The 24,044-nt window shown below is 49.4% G+C and overlaps 1 protein-coding gene across 4 annotated transcripts in view; it reads right to left on the minus strand.

Moving 5' to 3' along the window:
* Positions 1–24,044, minus strand: part of LOC135915086 (Ig-like and fibronectin type-III domain-containing protein 2) — a 241,259-nt gene that overhangs the window by 55,272 nt on the left and 161,943 nt on the right. For 3 of the 4 annotated variants that reach the window (XM_065448070.2, XM_065448071.1, XM_065448072.2), the window contains one exon: positions 1,020–1,170. In XM_065448070.2, the coding sequence (XP_065304142.1) occupies positions 1,020–1,083 (64 nt within the window). In that variant the 5' untranslated portion in view covers positions 1,084–1,170. Of the gene's footprint in view, positions 1–1,019; positions 1,171–4,906; positions 5,027–24,044 lie in introns of those variants that run through there. The other variant, XM_065448073.1, reaches the window with a different exon arrangement.

A 24,044-nucleotide genomic window follows, 5' to 3' on the forward strand; every position in this document is an offset into this window, starting at 1 on the left:
CAACCGCGAGCTATTTGACCTCCGTGCATCTGCCGCTTCAACGCGAACGAAATGTCGAAAGCACAGCGAATACGAAGCTACCGGCGCTACGCGCACTCTGCAAACATCGCAGATCGCTTTGAAGATGACGCCCGCACGGGTGCGTACTTTGGCTACGTCGCAGAAGGCGTCCCTACGGCGTCCGCCAAAGGCGTCTACCACGGCGTGCGCGATTCGCGTGGCCAACGCCGTAGTAGACGCCGCGGTTGTCTCCACTCTGTACGGAGCGGCGGGCGAGGAGGTTATCGAGGCACCCTAGAAGCCGCCGTAGAAGAACGGCCCTAGCTCCTCCCTCGCCTGAACCCCCTCCTTCGCGCGCCACAGGAGAGGGCCAACGCCCTCCCTTGTCTAGGTGGTGCTAAGAGGGCATACATCTGGGGCGGCGTTCCTCGCTTGCGCACTCGAGATTGAACCGCATTCGCTGGCTCACCCACACACGGTTTCACTCATACGGAACCTCACGGCGACGCCGACGGCAGAAATGCGCCTGGAGTGTCCATACAATTGCTATTGCAATGAAACAAAAGCAAGGTGCAAGATACAATTTTAAGACTTGAGTGTGTTCGGTCGTCATATCGCTGACGACCGAATAGGCGTTATAATTGTACCTTGCACCATGTTTATTAAATATTTTGTTTCGTTGAACAGCTTGGCTATACGTTAGCTGGGACACATAGTATACATACTCTACGCACGTGTATCCAGCCTGCTCGACGCACCTCTCAATTCCAGGCTGCGCGCCCAGGCCGCGAGCACGGCTGTATAGGGCAGCAGGACTACCTGCTTGACGAAAGAGTTAACCATCAGTCGTCTGTGCACGCGAGAACGAGTCCTCACTGCGTAATCCGCTCCTGGGCGTTCGAGCACGCGTGAACGTGCGCAGCCCAGCCCACGACGCACATGCAAAAACAGCCAGCTTCCCAAACAATGGGTGGAAACCTGTGCGCGGCGGAGCTCGTGCATACACACTGCGTGCTCACCGGCGGCGCTGAGCGGGGTGGCGAACACCAGTGCTACCAGGAGGCAGGGCACGCAGACTTGCATGGCGGGGACTCTAGGCGCGCATCGAGCGGGGCGGCTCCGATCACTCTGCTGTCGCCCTCTCCGGACCCTCAGAGGAGGCTTGTTTGCCTGCAACAGAAAGAAGCCAGGGAGAAAATTAGCCAACCGGCTAGTCACGTTTAGAAACCACGCCAATACGCGTAATTTATTATTATTATTATTATTATTATTATTATTATTATTATTATTATTATTATTATCGTTTTTGTTGGTGCAAAAATATTTCGAGGTAGGGAAGTGGGGGGGGGGGGGGGGCACACACGCTTGATGTGCCCTTCCTGGCTGCGCCCCTGGTCCAGGGCACTGCGCCATTTGAAGTGTAGCCCAGATTCGAAAGTCGGAATGAGTCGGTTCAGGGGCGCTGGAAGTACTGTGATGGTGGAGCAAAGGGGCGGGGGAGCAGTCGCTTGTCAGGCGCTGAGCTTTATTGGCCGAGTAGCTGCAGTGGCAGTCATGCTGAAATCTGAGGCGAGGGAGCGAGGTGAGGCGACGCCCCCCTCCACCTCCTTCAATTCAACCGTTTTAAGAGTGTACACCCTAAAACCGGTTTACACCCTTTGGGTTGTATATTTGTCCCACAACAATAATCGTCAACTGCCTTGCTTGCGTTTCCTTTCTTGAAAACTCGGCGCTCGCTACTTTCCTGTCGAGAATGCTGAGTCACACTGATAAGGCGCATGCCGTTCGTGACTGGGAAGTAGCGGGCTCGCAGCGTTAAAGAAAGGAAACGCGGGCAAGTCAGATGACGATTATTGTTGTGGGACGAGATAAACCCCAAAGGGTGTAAATTTTTCTAAGAGTGTATAGCGCCGTATACGTGTTGTGTGTGCAAGGCGCGCGTGTCGGGCGTATGACGATAATCATGAAGTTTTACGCACGAGTACGTAAACACTCCTGTGCACTGAATGTCGCAATGGGGCCTTCATGAGTAACAACTCAGAGTTGCCTTCAGCTTTTTTTTTATGCGAAGCATATTACGAGGGCTCAACCCAGCTCCTCAGGCGCGGCGGTGTCGCCTTGAATACCACGTGACACCGTGACGTCACGACAGAGGAGAAGTGGCTTTGGCTCAACTCTTGCAAGACGGGCTGGGTGGGAATCGAACCAGGGTCTCCGGAGTGTGAGACGGAGACGCTACCACTGAGCCACGAGTACGATGCTTCAAAGTGGTACAAAAGCGCCTCTAGTGAATGCGGTGTTGCCTTAGGCTCAGGCGTGCGTCGCTTGCTCAGGCGCACATTTCGTTGCCGCGCCGAACGCTGCGTTGCTCGACGCTCACCGCGTCCAATGCGGGGCGTCCAAGGCGAAGCAGAGTAACGCATGAGTTGTTTCTTCGTCTAGCCGAACCAAATATAGCCAAGCAACAGCAGTTCACCAAGCTAAACAGTGGTTCAACAAGTAAAATAAAGGCTAGTATGCTTCGCATCCTGGGCTTAACCTTACCTAAGCCACAGCCATTTTTGCCTCCTGCTTTCTCGATATCACCCTTTCAAAGGGGGGGTGGGGATGTGAGAAATGAGCTGCATGCGGCTGTTTTTGATGCTTGTTTGCTTCTCAGGCTATCCGTGTACCCCGTGGCCGAACGTATCAGGAGTACATACCGCCGCGGTTACCCAGCCACGCAACAGTACTCATGTGATAAAATTTTTCATCAGAAAGTCAGGAAAACATTTTAAGTAGAGGGGATACTTCAGTGAGTGAACGAGTGAGTGAACAGTGAAAAAAGAAAAAGAATGCCCCCACACACACACACACACACACACACACACACACACACACACACACACACACACACACACACACACACATATATATATATATATATATATATATATATATATGTTTGTTGGCTTCTTATGATATGTCTATATATATATATATCAGCCTTAAACTCGCAGAGGGGACGCCATGGTGTCGTGATCAGTATATATAGGTTTCGACATCTTTAAGCTTAGTCCGTCTCTCTGAGCGTCTTCGCAGCCCGTTTGTTCTGTACCGCCTGTGCACCCGCACCACATAACACTAAATACATATCAGCTATACATATGTAACATGTCGTGAGCACCGTATACTACCGGTGATTGATTCATAATGCGTGAATGCGCTCAACTGACCGAGACGATCAGCGCAGTGGACCCTCTTGTACTAGCCGAATTATTCTAAATACCACCTTCCTGCGTCACCCTGGTTGTGTGTGCGTGTGTTTTATTTTTCCAATATCGCACATCACGCCCCTGTATAGTGGTCATGGTTTTATTCGTTTCCCGCGCGACGGCCGGGCGCTCTTCTAATTTCTCCTATTCCGCCTCAAATCAAATCTAAGCAAGAAAGTGCAAAATTAACGCCCTCACAATGGCTACACAATTACCACACTTACCCACCGATTTCCTCGTTCCCGATGCCCGGTGGCCCCTTTAGCGCGGCTTTGTTTTGCCCAACTCGCGCGCTCGCGGCTTCGCTTTCAACGAGGGCCCGCGTGTGCTGAAAACAAATAGCGACCAACTTTTGCTGTTGTTCTGCGCGCCACGACGCACACGGCTTCCCCGCGCGAGGGTTGAGGGAAGAGAGCGCGTGTGGGAATGAGGCGCCGACTGTTTCCCGCTGCACGCCTGTGCATGCGTTCGCACGCGCTCTTGTGCGTGCATGCGTGCGCCACCGCGCCTCCTCGCATAATTGTGGCACGTAGCACGTATAGTAGGCGCCTCGCGTACACCCGCAGGCGCGCGGTCAACTTTCCCCAAGAAAGAGCAGTCACTACTTTGAAGTAATAAAAGAAGACGAATAAATGTAACGAAAGCGAAGCAAACGCACTCTTGTCAGGGCGATACCATATTACAAAGTCGTCGATACAGTTGCTGGGGATCGATTCTTAATTCGTGCGTATCTTGCCGGAACGACTGCGCTGTGGCCGCGCGCCCCTGTTCGGCGCTGCGCCATACAGAGGGTGCTTCACGCAACTTGAACCAAGGATTAAAAAAAGAAGTGGTTTGCCGCAGCTGGATGAAACTCAAAATATATATATATATATATTTTTTTTTTGTATTCAGGCGGCTGTTGCCAGAGTAGGACAAGGCTCGAGCTCCGTTCTTCCCGACGCCGCCCCGGATGCGGGAGCCGCCGGGGACCTTCTCCGTAGGCGTCGTCGCCGCTGGGAGGCGGCTATCAGAAGTTCAGAGCTGGCAGACCAGCTCTGGGCGGTCCGGCAGGCCGAAGATGCCGCTCGAGTCCAAGAACTTCGAGCCGTCACCTGAGGCCACCACATCAAGAACTGCCGGACTATTCTTTACTAAAGTTTCTTCTTTGTATTCAGTGCTTCCCCAACCGTGCTTCGAGCTTGGCTTATCGGGGACGATGGTGCTACCTTTCCGTGTGCCACCGTGAAAGATGCTGACGCACTGTGAAGCCGATGCCTAGAGCCGCGGTCGCTCACTTCGCCACGGTCCGCGCGCACGGTTCTTTCTCTCGAAGCACGGTTGTGAGCACTGCAATACGATAGCGCATGAACGCAGTCACGCGGCTTTTTTTTTTTACTCTTTGACGAGTCATTTATCACTTTCTTCGTTTTCAACATGCACTGATATCGCATCACATCACGCCACCCGCTGCACCTACGCTAAGGTGCCGATCCTGCCGACGCTCAGCGGTGGTAGCCAGCAGAGGCTACGAGCCCCAGTGTCCCCTTTAGTGATGGACGCTGCAGTTACATGCGAGAGCCCCCTCGAGTGACTGCGCGACACGGATAAAAAAAATCGCAAGCGAAAACGTAAAATAAGTTCCCATGCGAAAGCGATCAAGCGCGACTTACTTGACTCCGCCAGCAACAGCAGTGCTTGTTTCCTGTCTTTTATGTAGAATTTCTCGGGCGGGTGTCTATCCTTCGTGCGTCATAGGCTGTTGTGGCACTGAGCGGCATGGCTTGTGCGGACAAATGCACGGACGACACAATCTTGCAGTCCGTACTCCCGTGCACAACACGCCTATATACGCGACCGCGCTGCCTGGCGACTTTTTCGTGTGCTCCTGCGAGTGGCGCTTCTCAGCAGCGTCCGTAGCGCAGCCTTGCTCAGGCTAGGAAGTCTCTATATGCACGAGGTCGCGGGATCAAATCCCGCCCGCGGCGGCAGCATTTCGAGGGGGCGCAATGCAAAAACTACCGTGTGCCATTCATTGCGTGCACGTTACAAATCCTCAGGTGGTCAAAATGAATCCGGAGGCCCACACTACGGCGTACCTCACAATCGCATCATGTTTTTGGCATGTAAAACCCCAGAATTTAATTTTATTTTATTTTCTTTGTGAATTTCGTGTCTGTGGTTTGTCTGCGTCCTTTTAGCAGCAGTTATATGTTTAACGGGCTCAGTTAGTCATGCTGTTACGTAAGAGCACTTTGCTGAGAAAACGTAGACTCCATACAAAAGAACGTCCGTAGAAAATCAAGCGTGCGACGCGACGTTGGACCGACCAATTGCGAGCCGCGTAGTCGAGTGCCAAAGCATGTTATTGAGTACTGACATCATGCAGAAAATCACAAACCGTAAAGTCTTTCGCTGAGCACAATAGTTAGGTGGCCGGAAGGACCATCGTCTTTCCATATATGAAGACTGGGCTGAAGGTTTGACATGAAGGTTGGCCTGAAACCATATATACCTATGGCCGTGGTGCGACAGCACGTAAGCGATAGCAATAGAGAGTTTTAGAATGATGGAGAACGCAAACGTATTGCGTACAAAAATCGTTTAGCTCTCAGCAAGACTCAAGCATATTTTGCGTTCTTCAGTGCCCCAATAAAAAAAAATAATAAGCTGAGAGCTGTGCCTTTGGGAGCCTGAGAGCCTTTGGGAGCTCGTCCAATGCTGACGTTACTGCATTAACGCAAAACTTTTCTTGGCTTGGCCTGTAACGTGCAAAACACACACACACACACACACGCACACAAACACAAACACACACACAAACACACACACACACACACACACACACACACACACACACACACACACACACACACACACACACACAGGCGCGCGTGCGCGCGCGTCTGTGTGTCTGCGTGTTTATATGTTTTTATGTTTCTATATTTCTATGTCAGTGCCCTCAACCTACAAAGGCGTACGCGACCAATAACTGGAAGTGCACCTTCTGTAAAATTACTGTCTTCATGGCCGCCTCGCGCCAGCGAACGCGCACTGAAACTAACAGCACCGCCTCTGCTGCAGGACGGATAAAACAGTGTTTATGCGACATTGCCTAGTTGAAGCAGATTTCGGGTCCATTGGAAATGACGTTCTATGGCATCGAATCCGCACGCCTAATTTTTCCCACATCCCTCCTTCCCCTCACGAGAGCTCCACCTCAGGAGCACCGCCTGACACGGCGGCCATAGCTGCAAGCGCACACAAAAGGATCTCGCGAAGTGAACCCCCAGAAACGGCCGATGGCCCGGCCGAATTACGACGATTATAGGAGATAAGAAGCTTGTATATTTTCTGGCTTATGACGTTTTCTTCTCCATTTTTTTTTTCTGCATTACTGTCATCCTCGTCACCTGGCCATTAATCGATGAATACTTCGCTCATCGTATACGGCATGGTTGAAAGAGCAGGAGTTGACCAAGTATACTTGGTCAGCTTGGAACAAGCGTGATCTTCTAGCCCCTGTCAAGTGTAAACATTGACATAGCGGTGACGCTCGATGCCCATTATAGCATTCTTGCGCGTGTGTCGTGTCGACAATAACTGATGGCAGTCTACGCAGCGTTACGGGTTCGAGCACCTGAGCTGCCACCGCAGAGAGCGAATTTTGAGAACGCAAAGCTAGGTTATGCCAACGTCGTCTTCGGCGAGAGGGCGGCGTAGACAACGCATGCGTGGCATCGAAATGACTTTATCATGAATGCTGTTGATATAGGCAGCGGAACCGAACGGGGATAGCGCATGTGTAATGATACTTGGCGATTTGCGAGGCACCTCGTGCGTTCAGCGCGTATCAGCATCAGCAGCATGGTCAGCGGGTTTTTACAGCGAAGCTGTTTACCCCTATAGTCTCCGCATGCAACCCTCGTGCGCGTTCCCAATGGGGTTACCTTGGCCGGCTTACGGCCGTATCACGGCGCGTGGACAGGAATGCGTGGGCCGATCCCGGAGATAGTGCAATACCGGGTCGGAGGCGAAGCAGGCTGCAAGCGCTCCGCCAACTAACAAAAATAAGTGTATTATCTTGGGTCCGCATAGAACCACATAAATTCGGCATTGTAAGGGAAGTATATATATATATATATATATATATATATATATATATATATATATATATATATATATATATATATATATATATATATATTAGAAAGTGCGCTTGGTGTAGCAAGTTGACCTTCATGCGCTTTATTTGTTTCGCATAATGAGAGGGGAAAAGAGTGTGTGCCTGCGCACGTGGCCTGCGCTTCTGTGGTCATAACGTCTCGCGCGTCGGAGGTGCCGACGCGGCTGCAGCAGCGGTTGCGGCACATGCATGGGACGTGCCGTGACAGAGGCGGCGCTTGTGTCGGCGTAGTGTGGTGCCGTATTAAAAAAGAAATTCATGATTTCATAATGTATGCAGCCCGTGTATGGAGCATAAACAGCTTCGCTGGTAAACCGTCCCCATATGAATGTTGCGGCCCACGAATTTTTCTGTCTTCTCTATTAGCCCCCCCCCTCCTCTTTCCACCTTCCCCTTCCGGGTGGCGGGACAATACTATAATGGTGCAGTGCGAGGTGTCGTGGCAACTGTCACGACAAGCTCGACACCTCGCGCGTTCGGTGTCAAGTCTAGGCTCATCACGCTTGACCTGGTAACTTACTCCAGCAGAGCGACGTCACTTTCCGGTAGCGCTCGGCAGACAAAGCCGCAGACAGCGCGGGAGCACTCGAGAGTTTAGCATGACTTTAATCTGCGTAATGTTGGCAGAGAACTCATCGAGAACTGCGGCGGTGTCGGCACAGTGAATCGGCAACGTACGGTCCTCACGACGCTTGCAGCTCGGCTGTGACGACGCCGGCGCTCTGGCCGAGTTGCGAAGCCGACCGTGAAAGGAAGCGTGTGGCCGTCGCGTGAGCCGTGACGCCTCGATTCTGCCGCCTTTTCTTTTGCTCTCCCTCAATAACCGCCGGTCACACGCAGGGCGCCGATCGGCTCGCAACGGGGAACCCTTTTCTGTTTCAGTCGCACGCCCCCAAGCACGTCCTCTGTCTCTTGCTACCGCTGACGGTAGTGGAAGCTGGGCGGGTGGTCGCTGACGCCACTGACCACGTGTAAAACGGCGTTGAAAGCTCCCTATTTATGCTTCCCGTCCCGCTGTTTAGGTTGTTCGACTTTTGCGCTTTCTGCCCGGACGGGCGGGTCATGTCTTACACACAAACGACTCGCGAATCTTGTTTTTCTTTAACTGTTGCGGATGCTAGGTCAGTCTCTCGAAAGTGTACTCGTGCCGTAATCGCGGTGGACCAGAGTGGAAAAGAAAGAGAAGCATTGCAAACAATGGAACGACAAAAAAAAGAGGAAATATGAAAAGACAGGAGTTTTGCCTCATTGAGAAGGAAAAAAAGGTCCTTCAGGCGATCACGTGGAATTTGGCGTGCTCAAGCACGCACGCACCTCTTCAGAGAGTCTGAATTCTGACGCACGGAACGGTATTTACTGACTTTGCTGTCGCGAACTACGCTTTCTATGAGCGTGCAATCAACAGCATATTGAGGCGAAGCAAAGAATTGGATAAGACGCCAGGGCCAGAGGAGCCAGCATGCCTCCCCGTAGGAAGAGAGGGAGAGACATGTGTTGCTTCATGTGGCGCGTTTTTCACTGCACTTCGAGTGACGAAAGGAGGCATACCTGCGTGTGCGTAGCCGGCACACCGAAAGGTTTGCACAACTTTCACACACACACACACACACACACACACACACACACACACACACACACACACACACACACACACACACACACACACACACATATATATATATATATATATATATATATATATATATATATATATATATATATATATATATATATATATATATATATATATATCCGCTTTGGCGGAAGTCGCGTGGCGTGTGCGTACTTCCCGTACGTGCCAAATGTTGCGATTTCACGTAAAGGAAACGTTTTCGGAGGATGCTTTACAAAGCTCTTGGTTTTATTTTATTTTGTTCTTCTTCGGGGAGGGAGGGGGGGAAGAATACCATACGTGCCCCCCTCGCCCCAGCCAACATTTTGTTCAGGCCCGCTGCCATCCGCTCTTTTTATGGTGCAAACATTCATTCATGCATACATATGTTGTGCTTTAAGGGCCAACGTTAACGTGGTATAAAGCTATGCAACAGCAGATTTACAAATAGCAATGCCAGAATCAGCACGCGAAAAGAAAAGATTAAATTTTAGAGTTTTACATGCTGAAACCACGTTATAATTATGAAGCACGCCGTAGTTGAGGACTAAGGATTAATTTTGACCGCCGCCACGCATATCACGCGAGAATAGCAAACAAATGGCGGAGTACATGCATAGAGCATGTAATGAATACGAGAGCGGCTGCAAGAATAGTTTTCACAACTGATCACTCTCGCGCACACGGATCGGGTTAGTAGTGCCGTTTTACAATTTGGCCACGGAGACAGCGGGAAAGTCGGGTAAAAGGAAAATGGACAGCGAAGGCAGAACAGCGAATCGGGGACAACGAATTTCACACGCGTACGACACTTATCGCTCCTGCAGTGCGCGGTCGCCAGCCTGATGCGAGAGAACACAAAAGGTTGGCACTGGGACCCACCGCGGAATCGCGTCTTCGAAGCGAGACAAACGACGACGAACGCGACGCCGCCGTCGTCACTCTTCAACGACCGACGACGCCCGGCCGCGCTCTCCGCGCCCTTCCTGCAAACTTTCGCAGGGCCACCACTTCCTGAAGAACGAAGCGCTATCGAGGACCGGCGCGGTGGCACGGTTTCGCGCCCTGACCGGGAGTTCTCGCCGGCCACGCATCGCTTCCTGTCGGGGAATTACACTACGCAGGCGCGGTGTTCGCGAGGTATATAATGCCACTTCGTTGGCTCAGCGGTGTAGCAACGGCCCCCTGCACGTGCGGCTTTTGCAGCGTTGGTGGAAACACCGCCATGTTTAGGCCAGCGGGTCGGACTCTCATCGCTCGCGAAGTATAGCTGCGCCGCCTTTTGCGCTTCCACGCGATGTAGGATTCCATATATATATATATATATATATATATATATATATATATATATATATATATATATATATATATATATATATATATATATGTATATATATATATATATATATATATATATATATATATATATATATATATATATATGAATGAAATGCATATTCATGCAAAAGTGAATGCATGCACCCATAGACCTTTACGCATGCTTACTGGTAGGGAAAAGGAGGAGGTGTGAACAGCGACTATGTCCGCCGTTCAGCTTATTCTGTATATATATATATATATATATATATATATATATATATATGTATATATCAGTGGTGCGTTGAATATCAGGATCCGTCTGTAAAATAGTTTAAATAGAAGCCCATAGGGAAAAAAGTTCCATTTTCGGCCGAAAGGCGATGCATCGATTGCTGTAAAGCAAATTATTGGACATATATATGAAGTAAGGATAGTAGTTGTATCAACCATATAAACTTGTAAACATACGCACTCTAACTTAGATTAACAAGAATGGTGTCACGCGCGCACAAACAAACATGAACATATGCATCTCACTCGATGACCGCGGACACTCGCTGTCAAAACGCTGGAGCAAGGAAGCGCAGCAGCAGCAGCGAGCGAATTGACCCGCGCGCTGCCTCTCGCATCACCGCTAACAGGCGAAAGCACAGCGCACGGCGGACTCGGTACCAGTCGCGGACGGCTGTCAAGGTACAGCGACACGGGCGGGCGGCCGCCCGGAGTAGAACGCGCCTCCCTTCCCTAGTACGTATAGATTCTCCCCAGGGTCTTGCGCGCGACAGCAGACGGCGAGCTTCCTCCCCGCCTTCTTCCTTTCGTGCGCGAGGTTGAGTCGCGATCGCCGGCTCACCCTGGCACGCTTTCACTCGCACACGCAGCATACAACAAGCGGCAACGATTTTATCGCCCTTGAACATTATGCGGGACCTCACGGCGACGCGGACGGCAGAACTGCGCTTGGAGTGTCCATGTAATTGCGATAGGCATCAAAATGGCGCGACTGACGTTTCGGCCGCGGCGACCGGCCGAGAGTTTTCCGACGAAAACCGGTAACGCGGCTGTATATATATATATATATATGTATATATATATATATATATATATATATATATATATATATATATATATATATATATATATATATATATATATATATATGTAGATAGATAGATAGATAGATAGATAGATAGATAGATAGATAGATAGATAGATAGATGATGAACGTCTATTTATCTGATGCTTATAGATATAGAGATAGATAGATTATTATGCTGCGCCGAATGTTTTTGTGCCATAGGATCTTGCAGGATAGCGCGATTTCGCACACGTGAAGCTCGAAATTGTTCTGTCGAACTCCCACAGTATTCCACGCCTTGGCTCGTCATTTTGCACGGAGCAGACGTACGGCTTCTCTTCTTCCCAGGTGTTCGTTTCTTTCTCGTCTCAGGGACTCTTACGCTACGTTATCATTTCATTTTTTAGTCTCTTCAGCTTTAAAATGACATCATCATCATCATCATCATCATCACCGTCGTCATTGTCGTCGTCATCATCATCATCGTCATCATCAACAACCATCTTCAAGTCCACTGCAGGACGAAGGCCTCTGCCTCCGATCTCCAATTACCCCTGTGCTGCGCCAACCGATTCCCACTCGCGCCTGCGAATTTCTTAATTTCATCACACCACCTAGTCTTCTGCCGTTCTCGACTGCGTCTCCCTTCTCTAGGCACCCATTCTGTAACCCTAATGGTCCACCGGTTATTTAACCTACGCATTGCATGACCTGCCCAGCTCCATTTCTTTCTCTTAATGTCAATTAGAATATCGGCTATGCCCGTTTGCTCTCTGACCCGCTCCACTCTCTTCCTGTCTCTTAACCTTACGCCAATCATTCTTCGTTCCATCGCTCTTTGTGCGGTCCTTAACTTCTTTTCGAGCTTGTCTCCTTGTCTGACTCCTTTCTTTATAAGTACCTTCCTAGTTTTCTTGTGGAGAATTAACGTAGCTGTATTTTCCAAAATATTTACGTAAGCAGCCTGTACTCCTTGATTACATAATGCCCAAGTTTCTGCTCCATATGTTAGCACCGGTAGAATGCACTGATTGTACACCTTTCTTTTTGGTGATAATGGTAAGCTTAATGGTAATGATAATGGTAAGCCGTATGCGCTCCAACCCATTTTTATTCTTCTGTAAATTGCCTTCTCATGATCAGGGTCCCCTGTGAGTAAATGACCTAGGACCTAGTACACCTTCGCAGATTCTAGAGGTTGACTGACGATCCTGAATTCTTGTTCCCTTGCCAGGCTATTGATCATTATCTTTGTTTTCTGCATATTAATCTTCAATCATACTCTTACACTCTCTCTCTTAAGGTCATTTATTGTAACTCGTCCCCGGTGTTGCTGAACAGGACAATTTCATCTGCAAACTGAAGGTTGCTGAGATATTCGCCGTGGATTCTTACTCCTAAGCCGTCGCAAAATAATAGGTTGAATACTTCTTCCAAGCACGCAGTGAATAACATTGGAGAGATATCTCTTTGTCTAACCTCTTTCTTTATTGGTATCTTCCTACTTGTCTTGTGGAGAATTAGGGCAGCTGGGGGATCTTTGTAGATATTTTCCAAGGTATTTACGTAAGCCTCCTGTACTCCTTGATAACATAATGCCTCTATAGCTACTAGTATCTCTACTGAATCAAATACCTTTTCGTAATCTGTGAAAGCCATGTAGAGAAGCTGTTTGTACTCTGCATTTTTTGTTGCTACGCTTTCTGAAGAAGGTGTTCATTATTCATAGCGTATTCCTTTCCGTGAATTCTACCAACATCTCTCCTCTAGTGTTTCTAGAACCGACGCTGTAGTTGCCAATTGCTTTTTCACCAACCTGCTTTCCCCCCACTTTTGCATTGAAGTCACCCATTACTACAGTACACTGAGTTTGTACTTTTCTCATGGCTAACTCCACATCTTCATAAAACTGATCTACTTCATTATCATCATGACTGGAGGTTGGAGCGTAGGCTTGTACCACCTTTAATCTATAACTCTTATTAGGTTGATTACGACTACTGCTACCCTCTCATTAATGCTGCAGAATTCGTCAATGTTGCCCGCTATGTCCTTATGTATTAAGAATACGAATACTACCCCATATAAGTTCCTAGCTGGGAGTCCTCTATAGCAGAGGACGTGACCGTTGGTCAGCACCGTATAAGCCTCACCAGTTCTTCTAACCTCACTAAGGCCAATAATATCCCAAACAATGCCTGATAGTTCCTCAAAGAGTCCTGCTAAGTTAGCCTCACTCGAAAGAGTTCAGGTGTTAAAGGTTGCAAGGGTCAGTTTCCATGGGCGGCCTGTCCGGGCCCAGAGATTCTTAGCAACCTCTGCTGCGTTACATGTCTGACCGCCGCCTTGGTCAGGTGCTCCGCAGCTGCTGAGGACTTGAGGGCCATGGGTTAATACGAGCTCTAAGAGATAGAAGTCGGAGTGTAAGACTTCACATCTACAATGGACAGATACAGATTACGGCACGTCGCCATCCCTCTTTTGACATATTTATCAGCTTACCACGTTGGTAGAAGCAAATTTGGATAGAGATTATCCTGGACCATTTGAACTTGCGGTACAAGTGGCGCAGTCGTATACAGTTTAGATGTCAAAGAAAACGGATTCACCTATAGCACGCGCTCTGCATCCTGCTCCACCATTTTCTTTCTTTTTTTCTCTTTCTCTCTTTCTTTTTCCCTTCTCATTTTCGTTCATCTTCTATTTTTCTTTTTACGTTGGCCTAATAGTAGCGAAAGGAAATTGGAGCTGATGGAAGCCGGTCTTCCACCGCCAGGATGGCCACAAATAGTCGAGCACCACTTCATCAGCATTCTGTGGCTATCGAGATGTTCGGACGGCGCTGTTCCACGGCAACCCTTATTGCTGTGGCTGATTGCACGCTGGCTCCCCCCTACGGAGATCGACCTTTCCGCTCCGGGTTGCTTTTTCCTGTCCTGGGGCGACACGAGAGAGATGCGATAAAGTTTAATGGGGACAGTGCGAGTCGACGAAACGACAAAACCGCAGCGCACGATGGCTGCCGCTTTTTTCGCACGCCATCCACTGCTGCGGGCCGCGAAACCCCCAGTTGGACCTCGAACACAGCACCCGGCTGGTCACGACGAGCGGCGCAAGCGTGCGCTCATCATCATAATCAGGAACGTAATAAAAGCGGCAGAAAAGAAAGAAAGAAAGAAAGAAATAAAGAAGGAAAGAAAGAAAGAAAGAAAGAAAGAAAGAAAGAAAGAAAGAAAGAAAGAAAGAAAGAAAGAAAGAAAGAAAGAAAGATGAGCTACGAGAGCTGGAGCCGCTAATGACGCGCGCTCTTATTCCTGCGGTCGAACACTCACGTGATCGCATTGCGGGAAAGAGGAACACTCCCGCGGCTGCCCGGGGCACGCGTGAATGTATCGCATGTGCCTGTCATGCGCGTTTCAGCGTGTGTATGACGTGCGTATATATGGCGCGGATCTTATTTTTGGCCTAATCGACAACGTGTGCAACTTGTCCCTCTAGAATGTATCGGCGCGGGCCCACGAGGAAATGCGGCGCCGCTGGGGCACAAAAGGAGCGCCACGCCTTCAGTCATTAAGGCTGCCGCCCGCCGCGACGATGCGAAACCGAGCGATGCATTCGATCTGTCGCCATCGTCTGCGGTTATAAAGGTCTACCCCTCACGCGGCGCCGAGGACCTTTTAGTGTTTGCGTGTCCTTTTTCGCGGCCTCTTCCTGTCTTCGATAGTCAAGCGAAAGCGCTGTTATGGTCACGAGGCCGCGGGTTGGGAGGAAGACACGCTGCGTGAGGTGCGGCTACAGTGCAGAAAAAGAAAAGCAACATTTTAACCTGGCTAAGCGTGCGAGCACGACATGTGCATGTTTCGTTTTTTCTTTTTTTTTCTTGAGTAAGTCAGTATAAGGAAGTTTCGATCCGATGTGAAACTTGCTGGTGACTGTATTAATGGTGTGCCGCTTTCATTCAAATTCTCAAGGCCTAATGACAGGCATTAACCTCCGTATTCAGAAATGCGCCTCAACTTGAAGCACACGCTTGCCGAGGTTAAAATAACGCCTGACGTGAACGCGCCGAGGGAAACAGAATGAACGCCTTGGGCGCGTTTGCGCCAGGGTTCATTTAGATAAAGTCAAGCATGGGTTTCACGTGAAGGCGAATATCTGAATAAGGGGGTAAGTGTAGCGGGGAAAGAAAGTGCCCTTAACGATGCTGCACACCAGAGTTGTACGTCACGGAAGGATAAAAGGAATAATAATTTGTTTTCCTCGAGGAACTACGGCGCCTCTCGCCTTGCCAAGAGAGAGAGAGAGAGATCATGGGAAATCTGGGAGTTTAATTAGGCTGAGCCCGGTTGGTTACCTTGCTTTGAAGAAGGGGGAAAGGGGACTGAAAAGTGAGAAGGAGAAGTTCACTTTTTGCACGGACACCCATCGCAATGAAGCATTGATCGTTCAGTTCATCACAAGCGGTCATACAGTGCAGCAGTGCTTTTGTGGCTTTGCACATCGCATGTACACGCACGAGGTCACGGTCCCATATATCTTCGCTTCTGTAAAAGGCCTGTCATCTAAGTGCGAGACCGCACTTAGATGACAGGGCGAGACCCTCAATTTCGTACGTTGAACAGTCTCACAAGTGGTGTCTACTATAGGGACATGCAGATACACGTCATGCCACGTGTCTCCTGCATGCATGCATCAAACAAAGACGAGACAAACGTGCGTCCTTATACGACGCGCAAAGGCTTCGTCCTTCATATCGCACATCATATTGACCGCAAATAAAGACGGGGACAGAGGGAGAGAACACATAAACAGCGGTCAATATGATATGCAGTAAACACCAACGAGGCCAATGTGAAGTTCTTCTGAAGCTTCGTCCTTGCTTGCTGTAACTTTGCTGTGGCTTTGCGCGCTGTGACTGTGTGCCTCCAGAGTGAAGGTATTGTTTATTTGCATTTTTGCCCCTCGTATACAGAACACGCAGTGCCGCATTGAGTCCACTACACAGATTCAAGCGGATCGCCACGTGAGCGTCGCGTGCGCTTTGACTGCAGGCCGCACCGGGAGTGTCGAAAGCACATGGCTCGCACGGACGCGCGCGTGTTAGCCAATTCACGGCGAAGGCTCCGCGCACTCCGCTGACCGCACCATTCATCGCCGCTTCCTCGCGTGGTGCGGCACACGCAGTGGCCAAGGCCCACATTTCTGCGCCAAGATTTCGCGGCGCCAGCACCATTGTCTCCATGCCGCGTTAGCGCCACTAAGCGTGCGCCAGAGGTCGTTCAGGTGATGCGCGTTGCACAAACACGAGAAGCGTTAGCGTTTCCAGTGAGGCTGTAAACTGCTCACATATTGTGTTTTGCGTTGAATTCTGGCCCACCGCAAATTCAACGGCATCGTGCAAGCCTACATAATACGTATATACATAAAGAGACTGTCCGACGAGTGCACGCATGCACAAGAGAGCCCCTGGAAAGCTGTGGAGATTCCCCTGGCATGTAATTACGAGTATAAGACTGCCGTCACGCTGTGAGCCAAGTCTATGACATTTCACTTATTTCAAAACCGTGGAAATGCATGATTCACTAAACATGTAAGAACATATCGCAGTAATGTGGCGTCGCCGTGGAGGTCCGTTGACATGGCTTCTGTGCAAGCGATATAGGACATTACCAGATGAAATACAGTACCACGAACAACAATGGTGGCGACACAGTTGAGACTATAAGAGGACCGTTTTTTTATTTTTGTTGAAAAACAAACAGTAAGGAGCTCACGGTAGTACCGCCGACTGCGAAGACATGAAAGCGCACCTTTCACGTTGCTTCCGTGCATTCGAGGCCTTGCTGAATGCGGTAACACTTTCGGTTACGAGGTTGCGCCTGATCTCGCCAACGCGCGGAAGTTCCATAATGGTTTGCATCCACTTCGTTTTCGACTTCTTTCGCGACGCTGTCACGTGCATATGTGCATATCAAAGGCGCGAAGGACTCGCAAGTGACGGCACACAGAGGCCAACGGCTCACTAACCGGATCGCGCGCAAGAGTGAAGACGAAAGCGAAAGGTAAGCGGCGTATGCACCGTCTGGGACGAGGCGACGAAGTGGCGGGAAAGGGGCGAATGGGGCGTGCGCAGCCCGCCAGTTACGCCACCAGCAGGGTAAACATCCGCCCGTCCAAAACGCACATAACCGCGCGCGCGCGGTCGTCGTCGTTTCGCGAGCCGCATGGCCCCGCAGAGAACAGCAGCGCCCATGAAGCAACGACGTTCGGCTCAACACTCCCAATACCCGCCCCTTTTACATGTTGTCGCAAGGTGGAATGCCTCCTCGCGCGTGTGTGCTTTCCTCCGCAGTGCGCCTCGTCAATGCGTCTGGGAGTCGAGGTGCAACGACAGACAGGCGGGATGGAAAGGGCGGGAGGAGATGAGGGGTCTTGTTTCTCGTGGTATCTGGTTTGAGTCGGTCGGCCACCCCATGACAAATATTCCCTTGACCCTCTCAGTCTTTCTGCGCCCACACCGACAACATCCGGCGGTAGCGTCATGTGCACACGGAAGGACCCGTGAGGTGCCGGCCGCGCAGACATCCAAGATAGGGGGAGCAGAGCCGGGGAAGGGACCCGTGCATGTGGATGATTGGAAGCGCCCTCATTGGATGCAGTATGTTGCCACTTTAGTCAACGTGCAATCCGTCTTGACGCTGCCTGAATGCTTGAAAGCGTAAGTTACGGCACGTGCACTATAGCTGCATTGTCGCATGCAGTAGATTCATTCCAAGGATTGGTTGAGAAGAGGGCGTCTTCGAACTATGCGTTTTTATTGAAGTCCTTCACGCGTAAATAAGGACCCATGACCTTACGCAAATCCTGTGGTATCGCAGCTGCACAGATCCACTTAAGCCACGTTCTTCTTGTGCTGTCACGTTCGCGCTGAGTGAACAAAATAAGGGCACAAACGCGTTCTCTTCGAATCCCACGTTAAGTGAGTGAGTCTGTAAGTAAGACAAAATTATGGCGGCAGATGGAGGTCAGGAGTGGCTTGAACATCTCGCTGACCAAAAACTAACAAGTAACTTTAGAAATACTCCCCCGAAAGCCAAGAGATAGATAGATAGATAGATAGATAGATAGATAGATAGATAGATAGATAGATAGATAGATAGATAGATAGATAGATAGATAGATAGATAGATAGATAGATAGATAGAGAGAGAGAGAGAGAGAGAGTAAGCAGGAGTGCTAAGGCAATAAAGTGTCCGGTTGGCTACCCTACGCTAAGCCCGGGGAAGGAAAACAGTCAGAATAGGAAAACGAGAGAGAGAGAGAGAGAGAGAGAGAGAGAGAGAGAGAGAGAGAGAGAGAGAGAGATGCCAAGTGTGACTTACGATCCTTAAACAGGGTGTGCCGCTAGTTTTCACTGCAGGCCCTAAAGTACCGAATCACAGTGTGCATTCAGGGTTACATTCAGGGCCACTCATGAACCAAACATTACACTCAGAAGGCATGTAGTGCGGGAAAGACGAAGTGAGTTTAAGGTGAACGTTGCTGCATATTTAAAGCTGCAGTTTTAGTTTGTCGATTGGTATAAAACCCAGAGCAGCCAGTATACCTCCAGTGAAAATAATAATGAACAGGTTACAGAGGCTCTTTCTATAGCTTGCGATGAAGTTAGAAGGGCCTTAGAAGACATGAAACGAGGAAAGGCGGCAGGAAAATATGGAATAACAGTCGATTTAACCAAAGTTGGAGGAGATGTCATGCTTGAAAAGCTTGCGGTTTTTTATAAGAAATGTCTCACGACTTCAAGGGTCCAAGAGAACTAGAAAAACGCCAACATTATACTAATCCACAAAAAAGGAGACGTTTAAAGTTTGTCGATAGGTACAGTAAAAGAGCCGTACAAAAGAATTTGTGGCCAGCCCTATAATCTCTTCCACTCGATGTTCCTGCGTATTATGCCTGCCTCCTTTCCCCCTTTTCCTTAAACGGGATAATTTACCTTTGCACTAACTCGTGTTTTTGAGCCACGAGCGCGGTACTACTGGTGTTAAGACCTATCTCTGGTTACTTGCAGCAGCAACTGGAATTGTTCAACGCCAGCCAAAATATACCTATAGTAACAGCCTTAACCAAGACCGGGGGGGGGGGAGGGGGAGGGGGGGGGCTAGTTTGTGCGTCGATTGGGAATGCAATGTAGTGGCGCAAATGACAAGGAAGAAAAAAATAGGACGAGAGTTAAGCTGCAACTGAATCTTTCTTTTACTACGAAGACGGCTGAGAGGGCACAAATATAAAAAAAAAAAAACTGAGTAAAAAAGTTGCGCATAACACGCAGGAGCCACTCTACACACACCACCTACCCATGCAAGCATTCGTCACGCATAACGCGCTCCGGATAATGTTAATACCACAATCGTCGCCTTCTTTCCTGATGCTGTAGCCTTTGTAGATTCCCCTAAATATATGCTAGGAGAACCTACGCAGAATACAGGTGCCCTGAAATTGGAGCGTGCTCAACATGGTCAATGGTCAAACATGGTCAATGTTTACCCTCTAAAGGTGAACGCCTTGCCCTACGCGCAGAGGCCTTGCGACGCTGGCAGTGATACTGGCACACAGCGCACACCATCCGGGATGCATCGTCGGTCGCTCTGCCGCAACACAGCTGCTGTCGCAACGGCGTCCTGCGCGCCCAGCTTTTGTGCAAGCACCGCGTGCCGTGCGGCTCTGCGCGTATAAAGGCCGGATACGGGCTCCCCCGCGGCGTCCTCGCGCGCGTCTCCGGCGTTCCCTTGACCCGTCCCGTTACAGTATGCGCAGTCGCTGTGACGCGCGCAGTCACCGCTGGCAAACGGAGAGTGAAAAGGCGGGAACGATGACCGATCGACAGCTCACGAAAGACGCTCGCATTATACGGTGCGCGCATACTGGCGCGCATTGCAGCACGGCGTGAATGGCGCAGTGTGCAGCACCTCGAATGAGTGACGTCCTTATTGCGGAGCTGTCGACGTCATCTGTTTGGCTATGCGGCCAATGAAAGTGTTGGTGCGTACAGACGCTAATAGGGGGCGTCAAATACCGCGTTTTTTTGTGGTTTTACTTCATACCGTTGCGTAAACGCAAAGTAGATTGATATGTATACATTTCTCTCACTTAGCTTCCCTTAGCGAATCCATGAGAACTCTCGGAAATGTGCGCGCTAACAGCATGTCTTTTCTTCTCTAAGCTTATTTTTTGTTCTAATAGCTGTGAGACTTGTCGGAACATGTAGTTGTATTTATCGAACGCCTACGAGGACCACCAAGCTTTCCTTAAAGCCCTTGAGCTAGCAATTAGTCGTCACTGTACCACAGATACGACGTGTGTACACTACTAAAGATCTAACGACTGTGCAACCTGTCTTACTCTCCTCGTTGTTGCCTTCACTGTGGTACACCAACGAACAGAAATTCAGTTCTACAGATCACTGTAGCTTACTCGCGTCGCGAACGCAGTCCATTCGATCAGGTCAAAAACGTCTGCAAAGTGCGTCTGCACACATACCAAAGACGCATTCTAGCTGCAATATGTGTTTTGTATCTTTTCCGCGTAGCTGCCTCTTCCAGGCCAGAATTGACTGCAAGACCATATATCATAGTTATGCACACGGGACGTTTCAGCGAAGGCTTTAAGTAGCCTATCTGGATGATGATGATGATGATGATGATGGCGGTGGTGGTGGTGATGGTGGTGATGATGATGACGATATGTGGGGTTTTATAGTGCAAGGGCAAATCATGATCAAAGAGCGCCAAGTAAGTTATTCCGGGTTTCATTTATTTATTTCTAGTTTTTTTTGCTTTTATTGGTTTCATAGCCCTTCAAACATCTCATCTGAAGTAGGATGTCCTGCATAGCAGGGCTGAGACCTTCAGCTATCATTACTCTCATTCTCTTTCTCTAAGATAAATCGTAAGCACTATGCATGAGAAACCAATAGGTTACTTTTTTCTGCGACAAATTATTCAAGATGGTGGACATCGTGGGTGATGCGATAATCACTCGTTAACTGGTTGAGCATGCTAAACATTGCTAAGTAAGTTAAGTTTTGTTTATTTACTTTAGAAAGCATAGCAATCGCACAACTGAAGACCGTCAGTGTTCGAGCCACATCCGGCTGGTTGGAATTCTGAGCCAATTATGAGATATCCGTTCTGAAAAAAGTACCACATTATCTACCGGTGTCCCACGTAGTTTAGCAACGCAGTGCACATAAGGAACTCTTTGTGGGGAAAATGAAACGCCAATGCATTTGACAGAAGCTTTGCGGATGGACATATTGATACACGGTGTCGATATTACAATTCACTTCGTATTCCTTTAGCACTGACAGGCCTCGAGTCCGCCTCATGTTCCCTAAATGTTCTCAGGCCTCATGTTCCCTAAAGTAACTATTCAAAAGGTTAATTCATTAACTAGAGATTATTAAAGCTTATTAGTGATTATCGCACAATTTCTGATGTCCGCCGGCGCGAATGTGTTTTCGAAAGAAAAACGACAACTTAATCTCTGTTTTCGTGTTTCTTATTAATTACTCAGTCATCACTGAAATCCCCGGTGTACATTGTCAGCGTAGAACGGCAATTCTGAAAAGCAACAGGCCGTTTGTGAGAATATTCTCTCATCGTTGCATAGCGATGGCAATTAGCTAACTAGCTCGTGCAGCTCAAAACACGGCTGTATATCCCCCCCCCCCCTCCGTACCCCCTCCCCTCCCTCGTTTCTTTTTTCCCACTCTTAGCGGGGTTGAGCGAAACAGTCGTAGAAAGCTCCGGTATTAAAAAAAAAAAAGCCAGAGATGACGGCATCGGTTAAAATATTCAATAGGAAACGAGCCGGAGGATAATGCCGTATAGCGTTTCATTACTTTTCTTTCTTTTATTTTTTCTACCGTCAGTAACGACCGCATAGGATGACTTCACGCCAGCTTCGCCGCGGAACGAAGAAAGAAAGCAGCCGATCGCTCTGGCGCCTTCGTCTTTAACGGTCTGCTGCCGGCTCGGGCGTATCGAAAACCAGCCCCAACGCGGTGCGCCGGCTTGTCGTCGCGATGCGGAAACGCGACAAACTGGCTCGGTCAGAGAAGTCTGGTTTGGTGCACAGCTACAGCGAACGTAGTCGCCCGTGGGCAATGGCCGCCACCAGCCCGAGGGCTGCCTCCGGCCCGGAGAGGAGAGCGCAGTTCTCTGACCTCTGGTCGCATGCTGCGCACTATCGGCTATCGAAGGCGGCCCTGGGGTTTTTCCGCAACGCTCGCTTGAACCCTTCGCCGTGCATGCGTGGGACGGTACCCGAGCGCTGCCAGCACATCGGGGATACGCTCAGCGACAGATGAAATCGTGCCTTTATCTTACATACACTATATCGCCTTCATATTGTGCTCAGTGAGGTGAATCCGCCATCGCACATGCAAGTGACCACAAACTTCGCTGAGAGTGCGCCCGTCGCCTGCACAAGTTGTCCCCGGCTTTTTTTTTTTTTTGGCTTTGGAAGGTACTCTATAAACGAATACTAGATTTCCGAGACGGTGACGGTAATGGTGATGAAGATAATGGGGAATGATTATGATTTCCCTGCAGATAAACAATGTTTTCTCGCATGTTGTCCAAGTCACGCCATGCATTGGCGGTAATTAGTCCCCGCTCGTTGAGAGAGGACTTGTAGTAAAAGTCTTGCGCACTCTTTTATGGGACAACTTGAACAGCGCTGCGGATACGATAGAACGCGGCGCACAACATTCGTACAGCCTTGAAACAATGACATCTTTTGTGTCAATTTCAGATAGTAAGCAGGGTTTATTTATGTAGGTGCGCCCGGTAGCTACATAGCGTTGTAGTACAAGCAACACATTCCCACGATCAGTGTAAATATTGTGCAAAGTTTGGCAGTTTTAAACTGCAACGCGGCGAACAGAAGAGCAATTAATCTCAGTGCACAGAGTGGAATGTCACGTGATGTAAATAGGACATGTTTATTCGAAGACAAGTAAATAAATAAAGTTGAGACGCAGCGACGGCATGGCAACTCCTGACGGAGATATATGCCAGCAAACACGCGGGTCCCAGAAAGAGACGGCGCAATGTCAAAAGGTTTTTGTCCGTTTTCTCTTTCCGTTCAAGGCACGCACGGTTCCGAGATGAGAGTGCTTCAACTCAGCCCGAATGCAAATTCCGCGCGCGACGTTGAAATTTCGACGAATCGCTTGGGAAGTGCCTACTGACCCGCTCGTTACGGATCGTCACACCATTCCTCCCCTTCTTTTCCCGTTTTGCGCTTTTATTCCCGACGACCGCCGTCTTCTGCTTCCGAGATAGATATACTCGCTTTCTTTCGTTTCTTGCTATTTCTTATTTTGTTCTTGCAACTGCCGTATGCTGCGGCAAATTTATAGCGCGTCTGCTCGGACTAGGCGCGACGCGCATCGGAGTCAGCCGCGAGTTCCAAGAAGAGAAGAAAGCCTTGAACCCTGGTGACCGACCTGGCGAGGGCGGTCGAGAATCCATCGCCGCGCGTCTCTTCGCGTGGCATGGGGCACATGTTATTCGCGACAGCTGCGTCGCGCGCGGCATCCTCATGCGT

Source organism: Dermacentor albipictus, chromosome 1 (assembly GCF_038994185.2).
Source record: "Dermacentor albipictus isolate Rhodes 1998 colony chromosome 1, USDA_Dalb.pri_finalv2, whole genome shotgun sequence".
Taxonomy (NCBI): domain Eukaryota; kingdom Metazoa; phylum Arthropoda; class Arachnida; order Ixodida; family Ixodidae; genus Dermacentor; species Dermacentor albipictus.